This window comes from Pongo abelii, chromosome 9 (genome assembly GCF_028885655.2).
Source record: "Pongo abelii isolate AG06213 chromosome 9, NHGRI_mPonAbe1-v2.0_pri, whole genome shotgun sequence".
Taxonomy (NCBI): domain Eukaryota; kingdom Metazoa; phylum Chordata; class Mammalia; order Primates; family Hominidae; genus Pongo; species Pongo abelii.
This window is the reverse complement of record NC_071994.2, coordinates 4771147-4797564: the sequence shown is the minus strand read 5'-3', so window position 1 is coordinate 4797564 and position 26418 is coordinate 4771147. Positions and strand designations below refer to the sequence as shown.

Genomic DNA, 26418 nt, shown 5'->3' with positions numbered 1-26418 from the left:
TGTCACAGAGGGCAAGCTGGGCGGGGCATGCACACTGAGTCCAGGTCCTCCTGAAGGCCACCAGCACAGCGGGGCCCTGTGTTACTGTAGAGAGAAGTCAGTTGCTTAGTTTCAGCCTCCTGCCGACACCAGATGCTGACTGGTCCCTCCCAGGCGGTGAGCAATGCTGTTTCCAGGAGAGGCATCCTAGGGCCAGAGAGGCCAAGGTGCCAGGGACATGGCCTCACCTGTCCCCTAACCAGGGGTGGAGAAGTCTAGACCCTTGACATCAACACCTATGAAAGGTGGGGCAGGCCCCAGCCAGCAGCCCTGGCCCAGAGCCTCCTCTCTCCTTCCCCTACAACTAGAAAGGACAGCCTCCACTCGAGGCCTTCCCTCCCCCTGTCCCCCACTGCAGTGCTGGCCGTTTGGGGAGGGGCTCCACCCTCCGGCTTCCCTGATACACTTTGGGTTGCATATAGCCCACCTGCCTCAAATGAGGGATTCTGCCTGCCCCTTTTCCCGACCAGTACACAGCCATTTAGAGCCATGGCACAGCCGGAAGCTGCTCAGGGGCTCCAGGTGACCACGTGGGAAGACCCTCTGGGCCAGCGAGGCCCGAGCACAGCTCTGTCCAAAGGCCACAGGTGCTGGGGCCCTGCCTGGCGCAGCACGCCGTCCCTGCACTCCATCAGGGAGGCCCTCTTCTTGGATGATGCCCCTCGGGAACTGATAGTGCCCTAGGGAGCGTCCTCACGTTGCCACAGGAAACTGAGGTGGAAACCAGGTGGCCGGCTCGAGGGATGAGGCACAGCTCTGTGGACCATTAGCAGCTTGGAGTTGCCTGTTAGGCTCTACCCAGCATGGCTTTATTTATTTTTTCTTATTTCGGAAATCCAGATTGCTGATCGACCTGTCTGTCTTGATAACCAGCCAAACCCCTCGGGAATTCCAGCAATGCAGGCTTGGCTTTAGCAATGGTCCCATCACACTGCCACTGTAGGAATACCTGGTTTTTAAACCAACTGCTCCACGCTGCTATCTCCCTTGGCCCCCTAGAGTCCTTCAAACAAATAAGGAAACTGAGGCAGGGCAGGCTCTGTTGGAGCCCTAACCCTGCCCCCTTGGTCACCCCAGGGCACCCACCAGCGGTGCCCATTCATACCAGTGGCTCGCTCTCCTCTGCACCCAAAGGTGACCGACCGTGCAGGCGCTGCTGAAGGCCACGTGTGGGGAAGGTGCAAGTGCAGGGGCATTAACACCCCAGGAGTGACCCCCAGCCAAGAAAGGGCCAGAGCGGTTGCATGATCACCCAACTTCCTCACCCTCTGGGTACCGGCAGTGGGGTGTGCCTTTCAAGGTCACTCTGAGGGTCCCCAGCAGGACGGAGCCCAGCTGCACATAGCGGTGGCGGCTGCTTAACCCACCCCTGTCAGCCTCGCTCCCCTTCACCCCACTCTGGTACCTGAGATCACCTCCCAAGTAAAACGCTTGCACCCCTGGCCTCTGCTTGGGCTCTGTTTGGGGGAGAGCCCTGACTAAGACAGTGAAAGCCTCACCTCTGGACACACAGCTAGTTAGCAGCCCTGTGGCCGCCTTGACATGGCACTGCCTCTGACACTGGCCATCAGAGATTGAGATCTGCACGCACAGAACCTGAGCTCAGCTCTGCCTCAGCCCCTATCCATGTGCGTGGGGAGCCCTCATTCACTTGGTAGCTTTTGCCATAGCTTTGGTTGTTGTTGGGGGATATTTTGTTTGTTTAATTTTTAATTTGGGTGGGTACATAGTGGGTGTATATATTTATGGGGTACAGGAGCTATTTTGGTACAGGTAATGCAATACGTAATAATCACCTCATGGAAAATTGGGTATTTTCCCCTCAAGCATTTATTCTGTGTGTTACAAACAATCCAGTTATGCTCCTTTAGTTATTCGTCCATGTACAATTAAATTATTATTGATGATAGTCCCCTGTTGTACTATCAAATACTAGGTCTTATTCTTTCTCATTATTTTTTGTACCCATTAACCATCCCCTACCATAGCTTTTTGCAAGCAGCCAGGGAGGTTCCTGACACCCAGCCTGCTCTAGTTCCATAGACCAGGAGGGCTTCTGGGGGACCATATGTGGCTTGGCACCTTCATGGATGATTAGCAGTGAATACCTCCTTCTCGAAGGTCAGCTCCCTGAAGACAGGGTCTTCTGCTGTGTTCCCGGGTGTATCTCAGCCCCTAGGACAGCGCCTGGCCCGTGGAGGGTGCTCAGAGAGTGTTTGTTGAATGAGTGAGTGAGGAGTGAGTGGATGAAGGGAGCAGTGCACCCTCCAAAGGCCCATCACGAGCAGCTCAATGGTGAATGGGTGTCTTTTCTTCCACCCTTAGCTGCTGAACTCCTTATCTGTGGACCCTGATGCCGAGTGCAAGTATGGCCTGTACTTCAGGGACGGCCGGCGCAAGGTGGACTATATCCTGGTGTACCATCACAAGAGGCCCTCGGGCAACCGGACCCTGGTCAGGAGGGTGCAGCACAGTGACACCCCCTCTGGGGCTCGCAGCGTCAAGCAGGACCACCCCCTGCCGGGCAAGGGGGCGTCGCTGGATGTGGGCTCGGTGGAGCCCCCGATGGACTACCACGAGGATGACAAGCGCTTCCGCAGGGAGGAGTACGAGGGCAACCTCCTGGAGGCGGGCCTGGAGCTGGAGCGGGACGAGGACGTAACTATCTCACTGCGTGCTGTTTGTGGGGTTGGGCTGCATGGGGGGCAGCTGCTTCCATAGTCAGAGGGTGCAAGGCCGGTATCTTGTTTTAGCTTTAAGCTGCTCTTAAAGAAGGGGCAGACGGGCCAGATGCGGTGGCTCACACCTGTAATCCCAGCACTTTGGGAGGCTGAGGGGGGGTGGATCACGAGGTCAAGAGATCGAGGCCATCCTGGCCAACATGGTGAAACCCCATCTGTACTAAAAATACAAAAATTAGCTGGGCGTGGTGGCACGTGTCTGTGGCTCCCCTACTCGGGAGGCTGAGGCAGGAGAATCGCTTGAACCTGGGAGGCGGAGGTTGCAGTGAGCGGACATTACGCCACTGCACTCCAGCCTGGCGACAGAGTGAGACTCCGCCTCAAAAAAAAAGACAGGGCAGACAAAAACGCAGCTCTTGTTAAGGTGGGGTAGAAATTGCTTTTGAACAGAGTTAGGGAGCCCCGACCTGCTCCCCTGGCCATGTCTGCTCTGGGAGAGGGGCTGGCCTTCACAGCCACAACCTTCAGAGTCAGAGTATCGCCTGCTTCTGGTCAGCTCCTTTCCTGGGAAGATTTGCCCAATCGGGGGAGGGAGGACAAAGCTCTCCTGGGAGTCTTCCTGGATGGCGTCGGCCCTTCTCTGGGCCTCAGTTTCTCGTCTGTAGAGTGAGGAGTGGGTCCAGCTGAGCCCTGGGAGTCATTGGTGCTCTGAAGTCCATGGCTCTGTAACACCGTGCTCTGAAGCCCTGCTCCCTAGCAAAGCCTACGAATCTTCCTAGAAGAAAGATTTTGAGAGAGAACAAAAGGTCGACCCCCGTCGCGTGCCTGGCTGCTGCGGGGCCGAGGGTGCAGCTGTGTGCAGAGAGAATGACTTTAGCAGCCCTGGCACAGCGGTGCTTCCTTCAGCTGCTCTGTTGGCTGCTGTGTGCCCTCCGGCTGTCATCTTAACCTCTCTGTGCATGGGAGCCCTTCCTTCCATGAATACTGGGGGAAGGGCCCCAGCCTACAGAGCCGTCACTGTGCGGATTACCCAAGAATCAGCAAAGTCTCTAAAACACATCGAAAACCGAAAAAGTAGTCGGCAGGTTAACTTAGAAACCATGGTGTCCCCTGTGAATGTTGAAAATGAACGTTGGCTTTGGTTTGAAATTTCATCCACAGGCACCACCATGTCCTAAATGCTTTTGGTCCAGTGATAAGAACATCCTGGACCAGTGATAAGAATGATAAGTATTTAGACCAAAAAGCAGGTTAATTAGGGAACCTGGAGTGGAAACGCCTCTCTTTTGTGACAAGTAGATATGACTTTCCTTGAAAACAATGGAACATGCTCCATGGGGCCTCCCTGGACCTTGGCCTAGTGAGTCAAAGGGTCTTGTTGAACCTGGGGCATCTGTCTGGGTCTCCTTTCACCTTCCCGAGGTCTGGCGACCCGGCAGGAGATTGTGAGTTCCACCACCCAGATGGGTCCCTTTGGAGTTTCAAGGGCAGGTGAGGAGCCTTACAAGTTTTGGTGATCAGGAAACAAAGATTTGATCCTGACAAGGATTCAGACTTTCTCTCTGCCTTTGGGGGCAGCTGCCAGGGAAGAGTGTCCTGCCCGACTTTGTCTTAGACACTTGGAACAGGCGAGCAGTGGATTCCTGCTGGGTTTTCGCATGGTCCTGCCCTCCAGCCCTGTGGCTTTCAGAACAATGCGGCTACTATACAGGGTTTGTTTCAGCATGTCAACTTAGAACTGGAGGAAGGAATCGGCTCCATCAGGGAAGCTTGGCGGCCGAGGCCACTGTCTGGGAGCTGAGGCCAAGAAAGCTGGGTTGTGAGCTTCGTGATTCTTGTGTCTCATCTGTTCCGCAGGGTATTTTTTGTTTGTTTGTTTGTTTGTTTTGAGGTGGAGTCACGTTCTGTCGCACAGGCTGGAGTGCAGTGGCGCGATCTCGGCTCACTGCAAGCTCCGCCTCTCGGGTTCACGCCATTCTCCTGCCTCAGCCTCCCAAGTAGCTGGAACTATAGGCACCCGCCACCACTCCCGGCTAATTTTTTGTATTTTTGGTAAAGACGGGGTTTCACTATGTTGGCCAGGATGGTCTCGATCTCCTGACCTCGTGATCTGCCCGCCTTGGCCTCTCAAAGTGCTGGGATTACAGGCGTGAGCCACCACGCCCAGCCCCTCCCCCAGGGGATTTTACACTCCATCCCCATCATTCTTTCCTGACAACAACTTTGAGATCTTACGCTCAACAGGAACTTCTGGGGTCTGGTAATTCTGACTGACTTCTGCCAGATCCCAGACCCTCCACTTATCCTGATGGAAAAGCTAAGCCTCAGTTTCCCCATTTGTAAAATGGAGATAGCAAGAGTGTTTGCATCACTGAGTTATCATAAGTAACCTTTGCAAAGTGCTTAATTCAGAGTCTGGCCTGTGGCAGATGCTTGGCTGATATTGTGTCATATATTATTGTTCATACTGAAGCAGCAAGAAGGGTGAGAAAAGACCCTTTCTAAGTCTCATTAAATGCTATCTCATGAATATCTTTTTAAATATTTTATATTTTCTTTCATGACTTTGAGCTAAAAAGCAAAACATAAGAACATTGGTTACTGTCACCAAAATGATCGAGTTTTTAACCGGTGAAATGACCCCAACTTTTCATTGGTAACTTGGCCCGAGAGCTAAAAGAGGCTTTTCAGCAGTTGATCTGGCCATATTTAATATGAAACCGTGATTGTGGGGTAGATGCATCCATTCAAGTTTTCAAAGGGCTGAAGTTGAGATGTTCCCACATCCCTGCTGGAGCCTCTCAAATCATAAGCTGTTTTATGAGGGCTTCCTGGAAACCCCAGAGCTCTCATCTGAGCTGCACCAGCCCCTAGGGCTGTTGGAAGGAGCCGCGGTTTGGGCGGCCTGTTCTCCTGGAGAGGGGCAGAGCCAGAATCTATTAAAAGGCTGCTTGGGCACAGGCAGCATCTGAGATGTGTGTGGGCCCCTGCCAGCGTGGTTAGCAGACAGAGCTGCTGCCGTGTTCATTTCAGGGGGAAGAGGCACTCCTGGGAATGAACCTTTCCCGGAGGGGTGCTCAGATTACAACGAGCAAAGGGTTTGCAATTTTGGAAATAAGATCACCTCCAAGAGAGTCCAGTTGTACAGTCTTACCCAACCGGAAGCAAAATTCAGGGCTTATGTGAGCTTTCCTGGGGAGAAAAATCCACAGAGTCTATCAGATACTCACACGCTCTATGACACCCTCCCCCAAAATTAAGACTGGTTGCTTGAAGCAGGTGATATTTAACAGCATCCCCGGCCTCTACCTGGCCAGTAGCACCTCCCTCCCCAAGTTGTGAAAACAAACCAGAAATGTCCCCAGACATTGCCAGTGTATGTGGGGGGCAAAACCACCCCCAGTTGAGAATCCCTGCACTGAAGGCTGGATGAGGAGGCAAAGGGAGAAGAGGACCTGGAGGGAGGAAAAGGGGGACAGATGAGCAAGAGGGTCCCCTGGGGGGTGCCAGCCACCTCTGGGACCGTCTGCTGCAGCCAGGACTGTGCAGCAGTCATGGAGGCCACCAGCTGTGCAGGTGTGACCTGGCCTTTGTTCCCGGGGTGCCGGTGGGTGTGACACACTGTGTCGCTCCTGGGCAAAGTCTGCTGCGAGCCCCACACAGGTGTGAGCAACCCCTATGCCCGATGCGTGCCTCCTCACTGAGTCGGGAGGTTCACTGTGTCGAGACATCTTGTGACGACCTGGCAGACGGGCTTGGCTGAGTGCACAACGGGGCCAGTTCTTGGAGATCGGATAACAGCTATGTCATGCCCTGCACCTGCCATAACAAAGGGCCACAGGCTAGGGGCTTAAAACAACACAGATGGATGCTGTCGTAGCTTTGGAGGTGAGAAGTCCACAATCAAGGTGCCAGCAGGGCCGTGCTCCCTCTAAGACTCCAGGGGAGGATTCTTCCTGCCTCTCCCAGCTCCTGGGTCTCCAGGTGTTCCGGCTAGTGGCCGCATCACTCTAATCTCAGCCTCTGTGGTCACTCGACCCTCTCTGTTGTGTGTCTCTGTGTGTCCTCTTCTTGTAAGGACACCAGTCATTCTATTTGGGGCCCACCCCTATGACTTTATCTTAACTCGGTTACATCTGCAAAGACCCTATTTCCAAGTGAGATCACATTGACAGGTGCCAGGAGTTAGGACTTGAACATATCTTTGTAGGGGACACCATTTGGCCCACTCCAGTAGCTGAGATGCTGCACTGGGTGGGTAATCCTGGAGTTGGCTGCCTTGGACGGGGTGGGCTGGAGCACGCAGGTGGCAGCATGGGGGCAGGGTCATGGCTGAGGGCCAGGGCAGGCCGGATGGTCTGGGGGAGTGACAGCTTCCAGCTTTGGCCTGGTCTGCCTTGCTGCAGGGCCCAGGATGCACACAGGAACTCCTGGGGGTCTTGTCAAAATGCAGGCTCTGGCTCAGCTGGTCTGGGGGACCCAGCACCTGGGGTGGCTGAGGCTCTGGTCCTGCGCAGACCATACTTTGAGGTGTGAGGAGTGTGGGAAGGGCCTTTTGCACAAGCCAGGAGAGGCCTCCCCAGAACAAGACCCCCAGTGTCCACATGAGCCCCTGGAGCACTGTGTGGTACCCCAAGGGTGACCCCAGACCCAGACCCCAGGGCCGGCTCCGGAGAGCCAAGAGCCTGCGGAGGTCGGAGCCATGTCCCAAAGAGAGACCCAGGGATGGGTCAAGAAGACAAGGGCACTCAGATCCACAGGGTGGCCTTCAAAGTGAGTTTACAGGAGGGGCCCGGAGACCCCAGGACAGCACTGCAGAGCAGGAAAGGGCAGGAAAAGAGAAGGGCCCGAGGCAAGGCCCTCCTTCTCTCTCTCCCTCCTTCTCTCTCTCTCTCTCACTTCTCTCTGTCTCTCTCCCTCTGTCTCTCTGTCCTTCTTTCTCTTTTCCTCTCTCTGTCTCTCTCTCCCTTCTATCTCCTCTCCCTGCCTCTCATTCCCTTTCTCTCTTCTCTCTCTCCTCTCTTTCTTCCCCTCTCTATCTCTCTCTCTCTTCCCACCTCCCTCTTTTTCACTCTACCCCCTCTCACTTTCTCTCTCTCTCCCTCTCTCTCTCCTTCTCCCTCCCTCTCTGTCTCCATCTCTTTCCCTCTCCCTCCCCTTCTCTCTCTCTCCCTTTGACAGCCATGGGGTCAGCTTCCAGGGCTCCCATTAAAGGGACAAAAGAAGATCGTGGCCAACATGTTTTCTTGCAACTAAGACCCATTAGCCTTTTTGAAGTCCAGCCTCAAAGCCTGCTGGACATTATTTATGTCCGTGGGGTCATTGCGGAGAACGCCACACACTAAACTCTTGGCTTTGTGTGCTGGGGGGGCGGCTGAGGCCCACACTGCCCTGATGTTGAACCTGACCCAGGCTTTGGTAGATCCTGAGAAGGCCATGGACACTGGAACCCTATAAAAGTCTGTTTGCTTTCATGTCGCTGCCCAGGGCTCAAGTCTGCACGCCGCTGGCTCGCCGCTGGTTCTCCGCATGCGTCCCCGTAGCGGGTGGGGCTGTCCCCGCAGCAGCATCTGTTCGCCATCTTCATGGATGCTGCTTTTGAAAAGCAAGTGAGGGCGGACTCCATGGGACAAGGGCTGCTTTCAGACAAAGGCCAGGGCTGGATGCATGGGTGGTGGAGACGCAGCCTCAGGGCTCTGAGTCTGCTCTGAGTCAGACCCCGCCCAGCCCCTCTGAGAGCCCAGTATGCAGATGTGGACCCAGCTCAAACTTCCTTGCTGAGCAACCCTGGGCAAGTGGCTTCACCTCTCTGGGTCTCAACGTCCCCATCTGTAAAATGGAGGTGATAGTGTGACCTTCCCTGTGGAGTGGTGGGTGAGGGTTAAGAGAGTTAATCCTTGAGCCCACAGAGGGACAGAGCTGGCCGGCGCTGGCTGTAAACGCCCCTTACCCACAGGCCTGGGGCAGAGCCCACTCCTCACCGCTCCCAGGGCCTGGCCCTGCTCCTGCCAGAGGGGAACCGCAAGTCCCCCTTGGAAGAGAAGGGTCTCCCTGCATGTGGAGACCCCGCCCCTGCCCGCCGCCAGGTGACCAGGGAGGGTGGTGGCAGGGTTCCCATGGCCTCAGGACAGGGAAGGGCAGCCATTTCTTCCCATTTCCCATGGAGGCCTCGTGGATGTGGGCAGGTGTGGGAGGCAGTCCTGGGGCTGCATTCATTGTCCTCAGGGCCCTGGGCACTGGCAGGGGCTGGGGAGAGGCCCTCACAGATTTGAGAATCGGGGATGGGGGCATGGAATTTGAGGAGTCTCGGGTCTAATCCCAGCTCCTCAGCACAAATAAAAGCAATAAACATGCTCATGAGACTTGTCAGTTCCCCACCCCGTGTGGGCTTCCTACCAGAACCGTGAGGAGACGGGGCAGAAATTCCATCCTGAACTGAGAGTGGCACGTCTGACCTTTGAACCTGGCCCCAGCCTCACCCAGAGAGTCTTTGCACTAAAACTTGCAGTCCCCGTTCTCCCCCAGGGGAGGAAGAATGGGCCTCTTGCACGATGGGATGTTAGGAACATGTAGTCTACTCACGAAGCTCTTTCTCTGCTCTTCATTCCACTGTTACAGACTTCTTCGGTCCCTAAAGATTTTATGCCTCCCCAGTCTTCAGCTGAGGCCCGAAGCAGATTGGATGACTTTTATCACGGCCTGATTTTCTTTTGGCTTGTCTTGGTTTCATGGAAACATATTTCTTTTAAAGTGAATTCTGGGCTGGGTGCCATGGCTCACGCCTGTAATCCCAGCACTTTGGGAGGCCGAGGCGGGTGGATCACCTGAGGTCAGGAGTTCGAGACCAGCTTGGCCACATAGCGAAACCCCATCTGTACTAAAAATACAAAAATTAGCCAGGCGTGGTGGCCGGTGCCTGTAGTCCCAGCTACTCAGGAGGCTGAGGCAAGAGAATTGCTTGAACCCAGGAGGTGGAGGTTGCAGTAAGCTGAGATTGCACCACCACACTTCAGCCTGGGTGACAGAATGAGACTGTCTCAAAAAAGAGAGAGAGAGAGGAAAGAAAGAAAGAGAGAGAGAGAAAGAAAGAAGGAAGGAAGGAAGGAAGAAAGAGAGAGAGAGAAAGGAAAGAGAAAGAAAGAGAGAAAGAAAGAAAGAAAGGAAGGAAGAGAGAGAGGGAAAGAAAGAAAGAAGAAAGGAAGGAAGGAAGAAGAAGAAAGAAAAAGAAAGAGAGAGAGAGAGAAAGAAAGAAAGAGAGAGAAAGAAAGAAAGAGAGAGAAAGAAAGAGAGAGAAAGAAAGAAAGAAAAAGAAAGAAAGAAAGAAAGAAAGAAAGAAAGAAAGAAAGAAAGAAAGAAAGAAAGAAAGAAAGAAAGAAAGAAAGAAAGAAGGAAGGAAGGAAAGAAAGAAAGAAAGAAGGAAAGAAAGAAAGAAAGAAAGAAAGAAAAGAGAATTCATTCTGGACCTTTTTTAAATTCATGTTTTTAAAGTGACCCCAAGACCATCATTGCACAGCTCTGCCACAGGGCATCCCAGGCTGCTGGGGTGAAATCTTTGCCATTCTGGCTGCAGTTCTGAGGTCCTCATCTGTGTCCAGGCCCATGGTGTGCAGGAGTCACGTCTTTCTGGAATTCTGCAAGCTGGTTGTTACCCGTTGCTGGCTTGAAATAGGCCACGGTGGGGTATTTACACCATGGGAATTGGCAGATGCTGCAAATCAGGGCTCCCCTCGCCCCCGCTGGAGCCCCTCATCAGCATCTTCTTGCACCAGCCCCATGTTCCATCTTGTCTTTGGAGGGGTTGAGCATTTCCCAACATGTCTGTTGAGTTTTTAACTCTTTTTATGATCTTTTTTATTTCTAGGAGTTCTATTTGGTTCTTTTCCAAGTCAGCTATGTCAGGTTTTAATAGTTTCCTGTCCTTTGCAGATCTTTTCTATCTTGAGGTTTATGTCTTTAAACGAGGTAAGCATAACTGATTTATTACCCAGCTCATGCTTTGCTAATCCCAAGCTGAGTGGGCCAATTTCTATCTCGGTCACTTCAGCTGGTTCTCCTCCCGGGGCTGTCTCTTGTCCTGGTGGGGGTGGGTCTGGTTCGCTTGTCTGCTAGTCATTGACCTTTTATAATCTGTGGGGTTTCCCAAAGCCTGGGATAAAGGTGACCTTGTCCAGAAAGGTTTGCAGCGTTATAGACAAGAGCCACCTTGAACCAAAGCCACAGTCTGAGGTGCCCAGGTCTTCACAGACGCCATGGCTGTAGGGGCCAGAGCTTCTCAGGGTGGGTTCCAGTCCTGCTTTTCCTTCCCTTTCTCTCCTCCTGCTCTGCTGGGCACCCGTATTGGTCCATGGCCTTTTAGGAACCAGGCCCCCCGGCAGGAGGTGAGTGGTGGACGAGCAAGCATTCCTTCCTGAGCTCCGCCTCCTGTCAGACCAGCAGCGATGTTACATTCTCACTGGGCGCCCAAACCCTGTTATGAACAGCGCATGTGAGGGATCTAGATTGTGTGCTCCTTGTGAGAATCTAATGCCTGACGATCAGAGGTGGAACAGTTTTGGCCGGGAGCGGTGGCTCACGCCTGTAATCCCAGCACTTTGGGATGCCGAGGTGGGAGGATCACCTGAGGTCAGGAGTTCGAGACCAGCCTGGCCAACATAGTGAAACCCCGTCTCTACTAAAAATACAAAAATTAGTTGGGCATGATGGCACATGCCTGTAATCCCAGCTCCTCGGGAGGCTGAGGCAGGAGAATTGCTGGAACCTGGGAGGTGGAGGTTGCAGTGAGCTGAGATTACGCCACCGCACTCCAGCCTGGATGACAGAGTGGGACTCTGTCTCAAAAAATAATAATAATAATAATCGAGGGGTGTAACAGTTTCATCCTGAAACCATCCCCCACCCCCAGCATTGTCCTGTGGAAAAATTGACTTCCACAATACCAGTCCTCCCTGGTGCTAAAAAGTCTGGGGACCGCTGTTTCAGGTCATTGAATTTCTTGTTTCTTTTCTTGTGGTATATTCTTTACTATGTATCCTGGGAGGGTTGGTCTGAATAATCTACCACCTTCCACAGAAGCAGGAATGTGAAATGACATTTCTGCTGACTTATCTATCATTTATTTCTTTAACAAGACATCACTGAGCAGGCCTAGGGCCAGACCCCGTGGCAAGGGCTGGGATTAAAGATGTCCACAGCCCAGTCTCTGCCCCATGCTCGGGGAAGAGCAGTGGCGCCTGATCCACCCACGGAGCTGCATTCCTTGGGTCCTCAGCTCGCCTGAGACTCGAGTCTGGAGACTGCGTCAGGATAATGGGGGATGTGTGCTTGCTCCAGAGACAATCCCTCAGCTGTGCTTCATAGCAGCATCCCTGCCATGGGGAGCCAGGTCTTCCTATGCAGTGTGGACGTGCTCAGCAGTAACTGTGGCGTGGGAAATGCCAGGCACGGGCAATGACCTCTCCAGGCAGACCCCTGCCCAGGGACTGAGAGCATCTCCCGTCCTGCCCGCGTGCCCTCTGGAGCCGTGCGGGTGGAGGGTAGGAGTGAGCATTGCAGGGTCAAGGTCAGGCTGAGATCCCTCCACGTCTACTGTTCGTGGGCCTGGGATGAGAGGCTCTGGGCCTTCCCCGCCCCCTCGTCCATATTTACTGAAGTGGACACATCGATAGCTACCAAAAGGTTGGAGAGAAGGTGGATGGGAGTCTGAAAGCCGGGGCTGTCCTAGGCTGGCACAGAGTAGGCGCTTTATAAAGTCGGGTGCCTTCCCTCTGCATTCTCCCTCCCTCAGTGGGTATCCTAGGGACACATCAGTCAGCTAAACAGATAAGCCTGGCTTCAGACCCAGTGTTCCAGCTCCTATCCGTGCTGGAAACTGGTGCCAATGGGGAGAGGCAGGCAGATGCCAGGGCTGCTGAAAACTCGCCTGGTCATGAAGGGCTGACCAAGGATGCGGCACTGGGCATCACATGCCCCAAAAGCCTATTTATGGCAGAGAATGTGAACCCCTTGGGGCAGCCTCCAAGGCTCCTGGTGTCTACCCCCGAGTCCGACGGCAGGAGGATTAGACCACAGCAGCCCCGCGTCCTCGTGGACAGACAGGGTCAGAAGAGGCCTGTGCCTTCCAAATGGGGCCACACGGCTCCCCGCAGGGCTGGGTGTTCTCCTCCTTGGGAGCTGAGGAAGCTGCAAACGGGGAAATGAGGATTTGTCCAGGTGTTCTGTGGGTGCTCAAGGGCCTCCGGGCCCAAACCCCACCGACGATGAGGCTCCTGGGCTTTCCCCTGCACCCAGCCTGGACTGCTGTGCACAGCACACACCCGTGGTTCCTGCCCGATACGGGAGGTGCCTGGACTGCTGTGCATGGCACACCCCCCCCATGGATCCTGCCTGACACGGGAGGTGCTGTCTGGGGAGGCCCCTCTCAGTAGCACTCTGACCTTCAGGCTTCAGCCCTCCAGCACCCCGACGCCATGATTGAGGGCCAGACGTCCATAGTGAACAATGCCCTCCAGGGTATGAAGCGGCCTGTGAGGATCAGGGTAGGTGAGGAAGGAAGCTCACCCCCTAGGAAGACAAGGGCAACCCGAAAACCACCCAGGTCTGACCTTTAGGGGTGCAAACCTTCAAATCTTCTAGCAATTTCGAGCCCACGCTCCAGCTGCGGGGAGTCCCGTCCGTGGCCATGATCAGATGATAGAAGCACGCAGGGCCACAGTGCGGACTGAGGGTCTAGGCCCTCGGGCCACGGGGACTGTAGTGGGGACCCCTCAGCATCCCTGCCCACTGTGTATCCGCCATGGGGACTCACTTGTCCTTTCTGTTTGTGGTTTTCTTCTTCCTTCTGAAATGAAAATGTCAGAAGCAATTCCGGGAAGGTCAGAGTTCTTTTGGGCTGGGTTCAGAGGGAGGTTTCCGCCTGCATAGTTAGTCTCTGCGCTAAGGTCAGCATCTTCTGCCCCCTCTGGTTGGGGGCTATCTGGGGGGCTGACTCTGTCCCCTTGCAGAGCCCCATGGTCTGGCCAGATGGGGCCTCACCACACGCATGGCTGTGGCTCTCGGCCAAGTAGGTTCATGAACCTCAAAGACCCCAGCTTGAGGGCCAAGAGTCGAGGCAGAATGCACTCCTCAGGGCGCTGGCTGGGGGCGAAGGGGACATGGCTGTCACTCCCAGTGTCTTCCTGCTGGGGACAGGCTGTGGTCAGCCCGGGCACCATGCTTTAAAACATCCCACATGTGTTTTTGCCGAACTGGTCCCATGACCCCTTTCCCGAATCTCACCAGATGTTTCCCTGGGAGAGACCCTGTTGCTCATGTAAACAGGGGTGCATGTTTTCCCAGGGAGGCCAGCAGCAGGCACTGGCTCCTTCACCACCATGCAGAAATCCTCATGGACTCAGAGGAATATATTTTGGGTCTTTGCGTGTGAGTGAGCAGAGCCCAGAAATAAATCTGTGTCTGCAACAGGAAAAGACAGGCTCTCCCGCAAGTGGGCTGTCTTTTCTCCTGACTCAGAGGTGCCCCATGAAGTCAGCACTGTTCCTGTGGGTCACCAGGATGGAAGACCTCCACCTCTCCAGCCTCAGTGCCCTCCGTGGCTCCCCAGCACTGAGGAGATGGCTTCAAGCTTCTTGGCCGAAGGAGTCCGTGCTTACGCGGGCAGGGGCTCAGCTGGACCAGGGCTGCCAAGAGCGCTAGAGGCTCCCCTACTGGGAAACAGGTCTTGTAATACCCAGTTTGCAATGAGGAAATGTAGGCTCAGAGAGATTAGATCACTTTGTGGAAACCATACAGGGGCAGGGCAGGATTCCAGCCCAGGCCACTCCGTCCCAGGCCTCTAAGCACAGTGCCCACTCAATCTGCCCCTCGAGGGCCACAGAAGGATCTGGGCTCTGCCTCCTCCAGTTCACGCTGAGATTGTCAGTTATCAGAGGGAGCCCAAACCCACACCTTATGTCCTTCAGCCCTGGGCTCCCCACAAGGGTCCCCACGCCACACATTCTCCAGTCACCGTGCCTGGGGCAGCCTAGTCCTGCTGTCTCCCTGAAGCAGCCTCAAGCCCCCACTGCTGGGTCCATGCTTCTGCAAAGCTCCCCTAACCACTGGGACAGGCCGTTGCACAAAGCCCTGCAGGACCGCGACCTGCAGCTTCAGGGTGGGAGCAGAGGCTGAGTGGTGGCCCCCGATCCGCATGCTCCTGGAGCCTGCGAACGTGGCCTCGTTTGGAAGAAGGGTCTTCGCAGAGGGAATGAAGTTAAACGTCTCTGGATGAGATCATCCTGGATTTAAGGTGGGCCATAAATCCAACAGCAGAGAATGGCAGAGGGAGATTCGAGACCCAGCGAGGAGAGGAGGCCATGCCACCAAGGAGCCAGCAGCTGGAGCGATGTGGCCACAGCCAGGGGATGCCTGGAGCCCCCGGAAGCTGGGAGAGGCAGGAAGGGTCCTCCCCTAGGGCCTTCGGAGGGAGCGCGGCCCTGGAGACACTTTAACTGTGGACTTCAGGCCTCCAGAGCTGAAGGAGGATGAACCTCTGTAGTTTTAAGCCACCCACTTTGGGGTCACGTGTTACAGAAGCTGCAGGAGGATCCCACAATGGCCAGCATGGCACACACCTCAGGGCCTCAGTTTCCCCAGCTGTGAAATGAGGATGATGGCAGGATCTGCCTCACAGGCTTGCGGTGAGGATGAAATGAGTTGATATGCATGGAATGCACGCAGCAGGGACCGGCACGGAACTGACATTGAGTGTATGTCAGCCTCTGTCAACATTACTATTACTATTACTGTATTATTGCCCTTCGTTCGTTCATTCCATAAATATGTGCAAAGCGGCTTCTCTGAGCCTTCCGTGGGCAGCAGGGCAGCACAGAGGAGGCCTGAGCGGCGGTTCTGGGGAGAGGATGGCGTAGGGCAGGCGTGGATGCAGCCGGGGGCCTCACCATCAGCATAAGCGACCACGGTGGGCTTCAGGAGGAGCGATGAGACAGGATTCACCCCATTGCCGTTTGCTTTTCTGTCGGATCAGGAAGAAGCATGGGATGAAGCTGGGGCATCAAGGAGGGTCTCCCTTCCTCGGTGGGTCACCTGAGGTGCCGGGGCCCCGCCTTTAACTCTCTCTGCTGGACCTGAAAGCTTCGCCCAGGCCCCTGGCACCATCGTGTTCACAGGCTTCCACTGAGGCTCTCGCCGGGTACATTGACTTGACCCACTTCAGATTTTGTTTTCTTAAAACTCATCCCCAAGTACACTTTGGGAGGCCGAGGCAGGCAGGTCACCTGAGGTCAGGAGTTCCAGACCAGCCTGGCCAACATGGTGAAACCCCGTCTCTACTAAAAATACAAAAATCAGCCAGGTGTGGTGGTGCACACCTGTAATCCCAGCTACTCAGGAGGCTGAGGTAGGATAATCGCTTGAACTCAGGAGGTGGAGGTTGCAGTGAGCCGAGAACATGCCACTGCACTCCAGCCTGGGCAACAAGAGTGAGACTCCATCACAAAAAAAAAAAAAAATGATTAAAAACCAAAAAAAAAAAAAAAACTCATCCCCCAAGTGACTTTGGCTTCATTGCTTTTTGTGAACAAGCTACAATGAACCTATGTACTTGTGTCAGACACTCAAGGGGTTCAGAACCCAGGCCAGGCCCTGAGCCTGCACCTGGTTGCTCTGCACCCAGAGGGGACGGATGAGGTCCCAGCCGGCACTTGCTCTTCCTCTCGTCTGCCTTTTTGCCAAGACTTCCCATCCCTTCCTTTAAGTCTTAGAATTGTGGAAAGGAGAGGTGGACAGGACCTCAGGCTGGAAGCCTCCATCTGACCCCCAAGCCCTGGGGGACCAAGGCTCCCACAGCCCATAGGCAGCTCTGGCTCAGGGAGACTCGGCGCTGTTTCCCTTCTCGTTGCGTCAGCACCCTGGGCAGCTGGGTGGTGTCAGGGTGACAGGAAGGCCGACTGATGTGACATGTGTCTTTGATGGGGAAATACGTTGTGGCTGCAAAGATGCTGCTCGTTTGCTAAAGGGACTCTATTAAATGCGAAATCCAGAGGGGAGAGGGAAAGCTAGAGACGCTGGGGGCATCGTTGCATCTGATCCCCGATTAAGAGTGGGGAGTCCGGGCAGCGTTGCCTGTGTTTGAGCACAGCTCCACCCTGCTGGCAGCAAGACTGTAGGCTGTGGTGACTTCATCTCCCCCAGCCTCAGTGTTCCCATCTGTAAAGGGGGCCTTTCTCATCAAGCTGGCCATGCAGGTTGATGGAGTCAGTTCTCATGAAGCCCCTAGCTCGTGCCGCATCCGTGCCAGCCAGCCCTCGGTGACTCTCTGCTGTTCACTGTTGTCATTGAGGACCAGAGAGAGGTGACTCGACCAAGCTTGCAGCTGTTTAGGGAGGGCGCTGGACTTGAACTCGGGCCCGCCTTTGAGCCCGTGCGTCAGGCTGCCCATTCTCTTTAGGATGAAGTCAGGGCAGATACAAGGGAACCCGGGCAGTGGACCTGGAGCAGGCAGAGGTGTGGCCCTGACCCACAGGGGAAGATGCCCAGAGCGGGGACCATCTTCAGCCATCCCCTCCTCGGCACTGCTCAGGGACCCACAGGTCCCTGAGTGATTCCAGGTGGAGGCCAAGGGGCCTGGGCTCTGCATCCTGAAAGGTCCTCTTTTGTGGCCTAGCCTGCTTTGGGGGCCCTTGGCTAAACCCTCCTGAAAACTTCCCCGGTGTTTTGGAGTCTATACCCACCGGGGATCCTCCTCTAGACCCTCCTGGCTCTTAAAGGTTCCCGTGTGACCTGGGGGAGCTCCCACAGCCCCCTGCACTTCCTCCCACCTTCTGCTAAAAGGGAATTCTAGCTGCGCCTCAAAGTGTTGTCAACATGGAATGAGGCTGCAGTAAAAGCAGCCATGCACAGTAGCTGCTCGATAAATTGTGGTGGCCTCTGAAGATCAAGGTGGTTTTCCACACAGATACACGCCCCCCCCCAACCCAGAACTTTCCTTGTCTCTCCAGACTAAAATCCACGGAGTCGGGTTTGTGAAAATCCACGCCCCCTGGAACGTGCTGTGCAGAGAGGCCGAGTTTCTGAAACTGAAGATGCCGACGAAGAAGGTTGGTGTTGATGGTTCTGCTCCGAAATGAATCGCCAAGTCTAGAGGTCACTTGGACGCCTGGCAGTGAAACATGCCTACCTCGAGGCCCTGAGTTTTATAAAAAACCCAGTAGGCTTCACGGCTACCCCCGGGAGGACCATGTGGCTCGATGTGACATGGCCCCCAGGCTCCGGGGTCCTGACCGTGGTGAATATGACCCAACGCTGGGTGGTCTTTAGAGACCCCAGACCAAACCCCACCAAGAGATGGTGCAGGCAGAAGAGCCCACCTCTCAGCCCCTGGAGAATTTACTGTACTTGCAGACACCGTTACAGTTCGGGCCCTGGTGCTTTCATGTTTGTGGCATCTCAGCTAATTTATCAGATTCATTTTAATTACATTTTCTGGCTTACTGGGATTTTTCTTTTTAATCTGTGAAAACTTTATATCTAAAAAGCAGTTTGACAGTGTGTTCCCAGAAGCTTAGCTTGGAGTTGGTATTTACTCTGGCAGGCAGATAGGTGAAGCTGGGCTAGGTAGTAAATCAGCCTCCTGCTTCTCACGTCCTGAGACCACTTGGATTACCTCTTTTGAAGCAAAAGTAAAGTTTAGGGGGGAAGTTCTCTGGAATGCATTATAGTTGTGCTTTTGGCTGGGTGCTCCTGAAACTCTGGGCTTTCACTGCGTGGGCGGGGTGGGGCGGTGCATTCTGGCCCACCCAGGCGCTCTGCTCTCAGGACGCACCGTTGCATGGGGTGGGATGGTTCTCTGACCATCCAAGAACAGATTCCACGGATCGTGGTCCAGCAGGGTGACGCGGCTCCCCGGTCCCTTGTCTTATCTGCAGATGTACCACATTAATGAGACCCGTGGCCTTCTGAAAAAAATCAACTCTGTGCTCCAGAAAATCACAGACCCCATCCAGCCCAAAGTGGCTGAGCACAGGCCCCAGACCGTGAAGAGACTCTCCTATCCCTTCTCCCGGGAGAAGCAGCATCTGTAAGTGGGGACCCCCAGCCTGCTCCCCAAGGGGTCCTGTGTGTGAGGATTTAACCTTCTAGCATGAGAAATGCAGATTGATTATCTGTCCCCCAAAGAAGAGCGTGTTCTTGTAAGAGCTTTGTGGTTGCTGAGCCCAGAAGAGGCTGTGGAAATGATTTCTAAGATCACTGTTAACTGACGAGTTAGGGGGACACAGCATCTTGTTCTGCTTGGTGACACAGGAAAAACTTCTTTGGCCTGAGTGAGGGCCCCAAAGCAGTGGTCTAGACATGCCTTCCCACCCCCTCCCCCCCACCCACCGCCACCCCATCCCCCTCCAGGGTCTGGCCAACCAGGCCTCCTACAGCCCAGGCAGCCTCGAGCCCCAGTAAGTCTCACTCCTTGTGGCAGAAATTGAAAAGCATCCCCAGGCAGGAGGCCTGAGGCCCCAGGGACTCACCGCCAGCTGGCTTGCCTGGCAGAGCCACGTCTATTCTGGAAACTTCCCTCCTCCCGAGGGGCAGTGGGGCGTAGCCACCTGGGTCAGCAGTGACTGCAAGGCCTCTGCTGGCCTCACTGGGCAGAGCTGGAGCGTGAGCAGAGGTGGGAATAGAAAGCTTGAGTCATGGGAACCCAGAGGGACTTTGGATGGAAGCTCTGGGGGGCAGGAGGGCCCCTGGACAGTGCTGGCCTCACAGGGTCGGGGGGCATGGAAGAGCAGACAGGGAGGACGAACAAGTGCCTCAGCTCACAGGAGTCGTTGCTTATAAATGTCGTAGGGGTGGAGCCATGAGCATCACTTGCATTTACCAGGTCCTGATTCCTAGAGGGGACAGGACATGCCACCAGAGACAAGGAAGCGACCCCCAAGCCCAGCCCTCTCCTCCAGCTCCAGAACAGGGGCTTGGGGCATTAGAGGAAACCGCCCTCCTTCCAGGACCCCCACCGACCTCTGTTGTCTCTGCCCTGGGTCGACTCTGTCAGCTCTGCTGCCTGGACAGGGCTAGGCTAACCTCCAGGCTCTGTGGAGGTGGAAACTGCCCCAGCCGCCCTCCCCAGCTCTCCCTGAAGTGCCTTGGAGAGTAGGGAGAGCAGGGAGTGTGTTCCCAAGATGCCCTTCCATCCTCAGGAAGCCTCGGGCCATCCCTATGCAGCCCATCAGGACCCAAACCACTGGAAGTACAGGGAGATTGTTTTCAAGGTTGGAGCTGTCTGATGGTGACCGTGATACTGCCTCTGTCCCTGGCCTTGTTGAAGCAGAGGCTTTCAAAACTGCCCGCTAAGGATGTTATCAAAAGGAAGCAGGGATCTTCCGGGGGGCTGTGGGGGGTGGGGGGCTGGAGGGTGGTCTGACCATACTCGCCTCCTAGGTCACTTCCCACCTGTGTGGGTCTCAGGCCTCGCCCAGGTGCGGGGGCGGTGAAATAGTCTGTTCTAAATGCCCAGGGGCAGATGGGTCATACCTGGCGTGCGGACAGAGTTCCGTCCATTTCACAGTCGCCGCTAATGGGGACAGTGTGGTTTCCCAGGGCCTTGAAACCCAGAGAACCATCGGCTCTGGTGAACTGTGTCTTGTTTCCTTCCTGATATTTCCACAGATTTGACCTGTCTGATAAGGATTCCTTTTTCGACAGCAAAACCCGGAGCACAATTGTAAGTATCGCACGCGCCTGGAAACGGCTCACCGGCAAGGTGGCCCTGGGGATCCAGATGATAATTTCATTTTGGTGAAACTCCTCCCGGTGGAAGCCGGCTCTAATTGTCTGTGACAGAAATAATTAGAATAATGAAAGGGAGAGGGCAACAAGGGGCCCAGGGGATGGTCGTGCCCCAGTCTGGGGCAGCTCAGAGGAAGGGAATCAGCACAGAGCTCGGGAAAGCAGGAGGGAAGCCAGACCCCTGGAGTGATTTCAGAGGTTGGTGTTTCTGGATCTGTGCAGCTCCCAGCATGTGTCTCAGAGCCTCCTCGTGATGGGATTGTGAGTGCCTGACCATCAGGCCACGATTTGGGGCTTTTGGGGCAGGCAGGTGTGGACAGGAGGGAGGGGGTGGTGGAGGCAAAGGCGCATGGGTTGAGATCTCTTTCCAGGCCTTTGCCAGAGGAGCCAACTGAGGTTTGAAATCTGACCAGGCCACCCTGCCCTATTCAAGGCACTGGCTTCATGTTTATCCAACCTGTCCACCAGCCAAGCTGGGGCTGTGCATGGCTCAGGACCCAACTTCTATCTAAACAAGAAATTAACCTAGCAGCCAAACTGTTGCTGTTGTTCTCTCTTCCCTGCCCAGAAAGCCCAGCCTGGCCGGGCAGAGACAGAGGGCTGGGAGGAGGCAGCCAGGGTGACCTTGTCCAGATGACCACTCCTCATGACCACCACCTGAGACTGGCAGGCAGCCAGCAGGAGGGCGGTGCAGGTCGTACCAGCATGGGGGGTTCTGAGCCACTGCTGGGACAGGCAGATCTGGGGCAGGGAGGAGGGCATCTCTCTCCCAGAGACCCTGGAGGCCAGTTTCTAAACAGCCAACATGCTCCAAAGAAACTGATAATTCATAGCTTTGGCCTTGGTTAATCGGGCCTAATAGTCATCAAAATCCAACAGCATGCAGGGTTGGCTGAGGTTCTAGGCAAAGGCGTGAAGAACTGACAGCCCTTCCCCACTCCTCTCCTCCACACCATTCACTCTGTCCTGGCATTGGGGTGGTCCAGTGTGCAAGTGGATAGGAGTCAGAGAACAGCAGTACTTGATAGGGAGAGGCACACTGTGCTGGTCTTGGATTTTAGACCTTTGGCCTGTGGGCACTGGGGAGCCACAGAAGGTTGTGGAGATAGGTTGAGGACGTGGTGAGCTCTGTTCTAGAAGGATCACTGCCAGTGGCCAGCTGTGGGAGGGTAGATGACTGGTGGATGAAGGCTCATGGCAGTGGTCATAAACGTGGGCCATAATTGCATGTGGAAGGGAGGAGGTGGTTACAGGAGAATCAGCAAGGTCAGAACCGATTAGATCTGAGGGATGATGGGGAGGGAGCCATTGAGAACAGCTGAGTGGGCGATTCCTTCCTTCATTCAGCAGGGATGTATTGGGCACCTGCTAGGTGGGAGAAAAGAGGCACTGAGGACATTTATAATCCGGCAGGTGGGGAGAGGCAAGCCGAGCTAGAAGACAGAGCCCCCAGGAGGGTGGTGGCTTTAGGGCCTGGTTGTTAAGGGGACCCTGGACCTATTCCGATCTGAAGGGGACAAGTGCTTCTGGGAGAAGGAACAGCCAGAGCGGAGGCCCTGTGGCTGCAGGAGTGGGTTTGGAAAGTGAGAGAGGCAGCCAGGGGGCGGGGTTGTTGGGACAGGTGGGTCCAGTGGAGGCAGCCGGGAAGAGGTCAGATGGCCTGGGCCTGGGGGAACTGGGAGGACGCTGGCCTTGCCTGAGAGAGTGGAGGCAGAATTGGCGTGCTCTGAAATGCACGTCCGCATAGCACGACCAGTTCTTCTCACCCCAGTTTACAGATGGAAAAACTGAGGCCAGGGGTGGTGATGTCGCTGGTCCAAAATCACACAGCTGCAAATGGCGGAGCTGGCACCAGGTTCCAGGCAGACAGACTCCTGAGCCGGAGCTGCCGAGGCCACCAAACAAAACATGTTACTAGTCAAGGGGCAGGCGGCCAGGGTGGGATCCCTTCAGCAGGGCTCTGCCCAGGCACCAGGAACCCAGAGCCCGATGATGGCCACCTCCTGCCACGGTGGGGAATGGATCCCAAGGCCCGCCCCACCACCACCACCCCCGATCCCCCAGAGTCCTAGAACATTCAGGGCTGTGTCCCAGAGTGGTGCTGTTCCAACTCAGCTCTCAGCACGAGGGGACTGTAAACCCACCAGGCAGGGTACGTGGCACAGCTATGACACGGGACACCAGCACTGGGCCCAGGAGGGCACAGCAATGCTTTGCCGGGGCCAGCTGCCATGACTCCCACGTTGGGAGGTGAAAGATGGGAACTGCAGGTGGCACCTGTTTCTCCCTGAGAAGCTCAAGCCTTTGACAGTGTTGAGAATCCGGGGCTGGGTCAACCCTCCCTGAATAAAGGCCATTGTCTTTCCTTGGAAGATAGCACCAAGGAGGTCTTCATGGGTAACGTGTGACCAGGTCCTCTCCAGCCACAGCAGACTGTTCCTGCTCGTGGGAGGTGCCTTACGTAACTGCTCACCCCTCCTTCTTGTCTCTGCAATAGGTCTATGAGATCTTGAAGAGAACGACGTGTACCAAGGCCAAGTACAGCATGGGTAAGCACGTTTTTGGGGCTTGAGATCGGCGTTGGTTTCCAAGTGGGAATCTCACCTCCGAGTCATCTCTGTGGGAGGCAGGCAGCCGACTTGGGGTGTTTACGAGGGTTTTGATTTACGCCTGTGTAACAGTTCCGGACAGGAGGGCTGGGTTGGGAGCATGCAGGGCAGTTTTATGGCCCAGCACTTTTAAACACAAACGTATCCTTCACTTTGGCCTGAGGGGTTTGTGAGCGTGTGGACAGGCTCTCCCTGCAGGGGTGGTAAATCCAGGCTGGAAACAGACCAGCGTTAGGGGTGACCGGGGGATTCCTGGCCCTCTCTTGACCCTCACGATCCAGTGGGAAGTAATCGGGGTTCCAGCCGGGGGGACGTCTCCGTGCGGCTGTTCCGGACCCTTAAAAGCACACCAGGACTTGCTGAAAGCAGTGCCCCCTGACCAGGCACCACTAGGTACAGACAGCCTAATTCCAGAAGCTGCCACAAAACCATCCTGACCAGGCTCCCTGGGTACCAGTTTCCAGAACCCCTTAAGCCATGGATACGAAATATTCCCGATTAAATTGTGTAGCTGGGAACCACCCCCCACAGTGGGTCCCTTGCCCACAGCTGCAGGCAGTTTGTGAAAGCCAGAACATTGCAGAGCAAAGAAATGCCACTTCCAGCCTTTCCTCCCCTCCTTCTTGAGCTGTCTTATGCCCTGCCGAGAGCTGTGCCATAGGGTAGCATCCATCACTCTGTAGAAGCCTCTGAAAGGATGAGGCTCCCAGGGGACACAGCAGGTCTGGTGAGAGCTGGAGTCTGTGCATACAGGAGGGACCATCTTGCTGCCTTGGCTTCCCATGGTGGCAGGAATGCCGTGGGAGGTAAAATGGAGAGCAGTGGGAGTCAAGGGCTGGGAACTGGAATTGCTGAGGTCAGGCCCGGGAGACAGAGAGAAGACGAACTCTCGACAGCTCTGGTGGCTGCTTGGCCCCCGACCATATGGCCTGTGGTCGCTCACAGGGATACTCTTGCAGACCCAAAGTCTCTAAGTCCACGTCCTAAGTCAAGGGGAGTGTAGAGGAGTCCCATCCAGGGTCAAAAGGACTGAGATCCTCTAGAATGGCCAAGCCCTAGTCCACACGACTGCAGTGAGGTCAGGTGGAAAGGAAGGTGATGTTGGGAGTTTGGGTTTTTGAAATTGCTCCTCTAGGTCACCGCTGCCAGGGCACAGCCTTGGAAAGGTCACTAGACGTAGGAGGAGGTGTGGTTCTGGTCTCAGGGCCGGGTCTTGGACCTCGGTTTCCCCCCTGGGTCCCTGCAGTGTTCCTTCCAGTAGAAACGTGTATGGTTGCAATAGAAGTCCAGCGTCTTCGGGCTGCATGGCCCAGGCTGACTCTCTGCTAGGGTGGTCCCTGGAGACACAGGATCTCTGTGTTCCTACCGGTTTTGTGGCGAGGCTGGTTCCCTGCACCTGGTGATGGGGCAGATAGATGTGGGTCCTCCTCTTCAGCCCTGCTTCACCATGGAATGGCACCTTGTCTGAGAGTCGACCCACCTCTAAATTCATCCTCAAGTACAGAGGATTCCCGTCACCCACCAAGTTGTGTCTCATAGTCTTGCAGGATGAGCAGGGTGGGGCTAGCTGGGGGATTTAGGAACTGTGATGAAAGAAGGCCTTCCAGACGGAGGGAGTGGTGCGTGCAAAGGCCCTGCGGCAGGCAGCACCAGGTTAGCAGCATTCCAGCAACAGGAAGGAGGCCAGCAAGCCTGGATCAGGCCCCATGGATCAGGCCCCACGTTCACTTTCTTTTTTTTTTTTTTTTTTTTTTTAAGACAGAGTGTTGCTCTGTCACCCAGGCTGGAGTGCAATGGCACAATCTCAACTCACTGCAACCTCTGCCTCCTGGGTTCAAGCAATTCTCCTGCCTCAGCCTCCCAAGTAGCTGGGACTACAGGTGCCCGCCACCGCGCCTGGCTAATTGTTTGTATTTTTAGTAGAGACGGAGTTTCACTGTGTTAGCCAGGATAGTCTCGATCTCTTGACCTCGTGATCCACCTGCCTTCGCCTCCCAAAGTGCTGGGATTATAGGCGTGAGCCACCGCGCCCGGCCCCCATGTTCACTTTCTATTGCAGACAAACTTTTCACTCACACGTGTGACTTAAGCCCCTTCCTCTGGTTTTGGTTGCTAAGCACCCCTTAGGTCTCCTAATCATTTCAGGTCACTGACCAGAGAGATGGCCCATTTTCAAGAAGATTTCGGGAGGTCATTTTCCCACCGCTATCAGGTGGAGTCTCAGAGGGTGGGCCGCCCAGGCTGCTGTGAAAAACTTAACGCTCTTACTGCCTAGGAAGTCTCTTCAGCCAAGCAGGGGGCTCCATGAGCAGCAAAGGGTCCCATGGAAACGCCCCCGCCCAGCTGGGCCCCCACGATGTATTTGGAGCAAGATCCGATTTCCAGGAAACCCTTCCCCACACGTGGCCCTGGTTCTCCCGTCCTCTCTCGCAGTCTCCTGGGGCTGGGCGCCCGCATGTGCACCTGTTAGGACACACAGGCATGGTGTTTTTATAATGTGCCCAGTGCAGGCCCTGGGGGCCACATAAAAAGGGGCCCCGCCAGCATTCCACTGCCTCCAGGAGCACTGGATGGCCGTGAGTCCACCAGAATCGCTGGCCACCGACGCTTGCTGCCCCAAATGTAGCTTTGATCCTGTCAGGCCCTTCCACCTCACTAATAGCCAATGTATAAACAGGGCAAGGCGAGGGAAGAAAGAAGGACTCCGCCCTTCTAAGTAAAAGGCGGAAATGTGGGAAGTATGGTAAGTGTGGGGCTTTCCCAATCAACCTAAAATCTAATTCCAAATTGTATGTGTGTTTTCTGACACCATCAATTTTTCCATCCATATATTTCCTCATGATTCAGCTTCTCTAACCACTTACAATCCACCTTCTCCATCTGCAGGCTTGCCCTCGGACAGGTGGGGGGAGCCGGTGAATCGGAGGCTTGGGGTGACAGTGAAGCCACGGTCCGCTCACACCACCTGCCTCTGAGACGGAGCCGCCTCTTGGGGTTTTCTCTGTGTCTTCCTAATTCTGCCAATCGAGCATGTGTTTCGTCATCTCCTAGTTGATAGATCAATAACCCAGCTGCACCCTGTCATTCCTGGGGAAGAAACCCCAGAGGTGGCCGGGCTCTGCGTAGTCAGGTTCGTTTCATTTTGAGAAGTTCTTGGTGGCTGAGATGGCCTTGTACCGCTGTGACTTTACAATGTGAAGCGGGAGACCCGCCTGCCCCATAACCTTCTCTCTGCCTCTGTTTTTAAGGCATCACGAGCCTGCTGGCCAATGGTGTGTACGCGGCTGCATACCCACTGCACGATGTAAGTAACCTTG

General features: G+C 55.0%; 1 protein-coding gene across 5 annotated transcripts in view; it reads left to right on the top strand.

The window, feature by feature from the left end:
- The window catches only part of ANO1 (anoctamin 1), a 111702-nt gene that overhangs the window by 7084 nt on the left and 78200 nt on the right, over positions 1-26418 (top strand). For 2 of the 5 annotated variants that reach the window (XM_054524186.2, XM_054524183.2), the window contains exons 2-8: positions 2365-2697; positions 17714-17812; positions 18641-18792; positions 20373-20427; positions 22990-23041; positions 25779-25844; positions 26350-26405. In XM_054524186.2, the coding sequence (XP_054380161.1) occupies positions 2365-2697; positions 17714-17812; positions 18641-18792; positions 20373-20427; positions 22990-23041; positions 25779-25844; positions 26350-26405 (813 nt within the window). Of the gene's footprint in view, positions 1-4; positions 157-2364; positions 2698-17713; positions 17813-18640; positions 18793-20372; positions 20428-22989; positions 23042-25778; positions 25845-26349; positions 26406-26418 lie in introns of those variants that run through there. The other 3 variants (XM_054524184.2, XM_054524182.2, XM_054524185.2) reach the window with 2 other exon arrangements.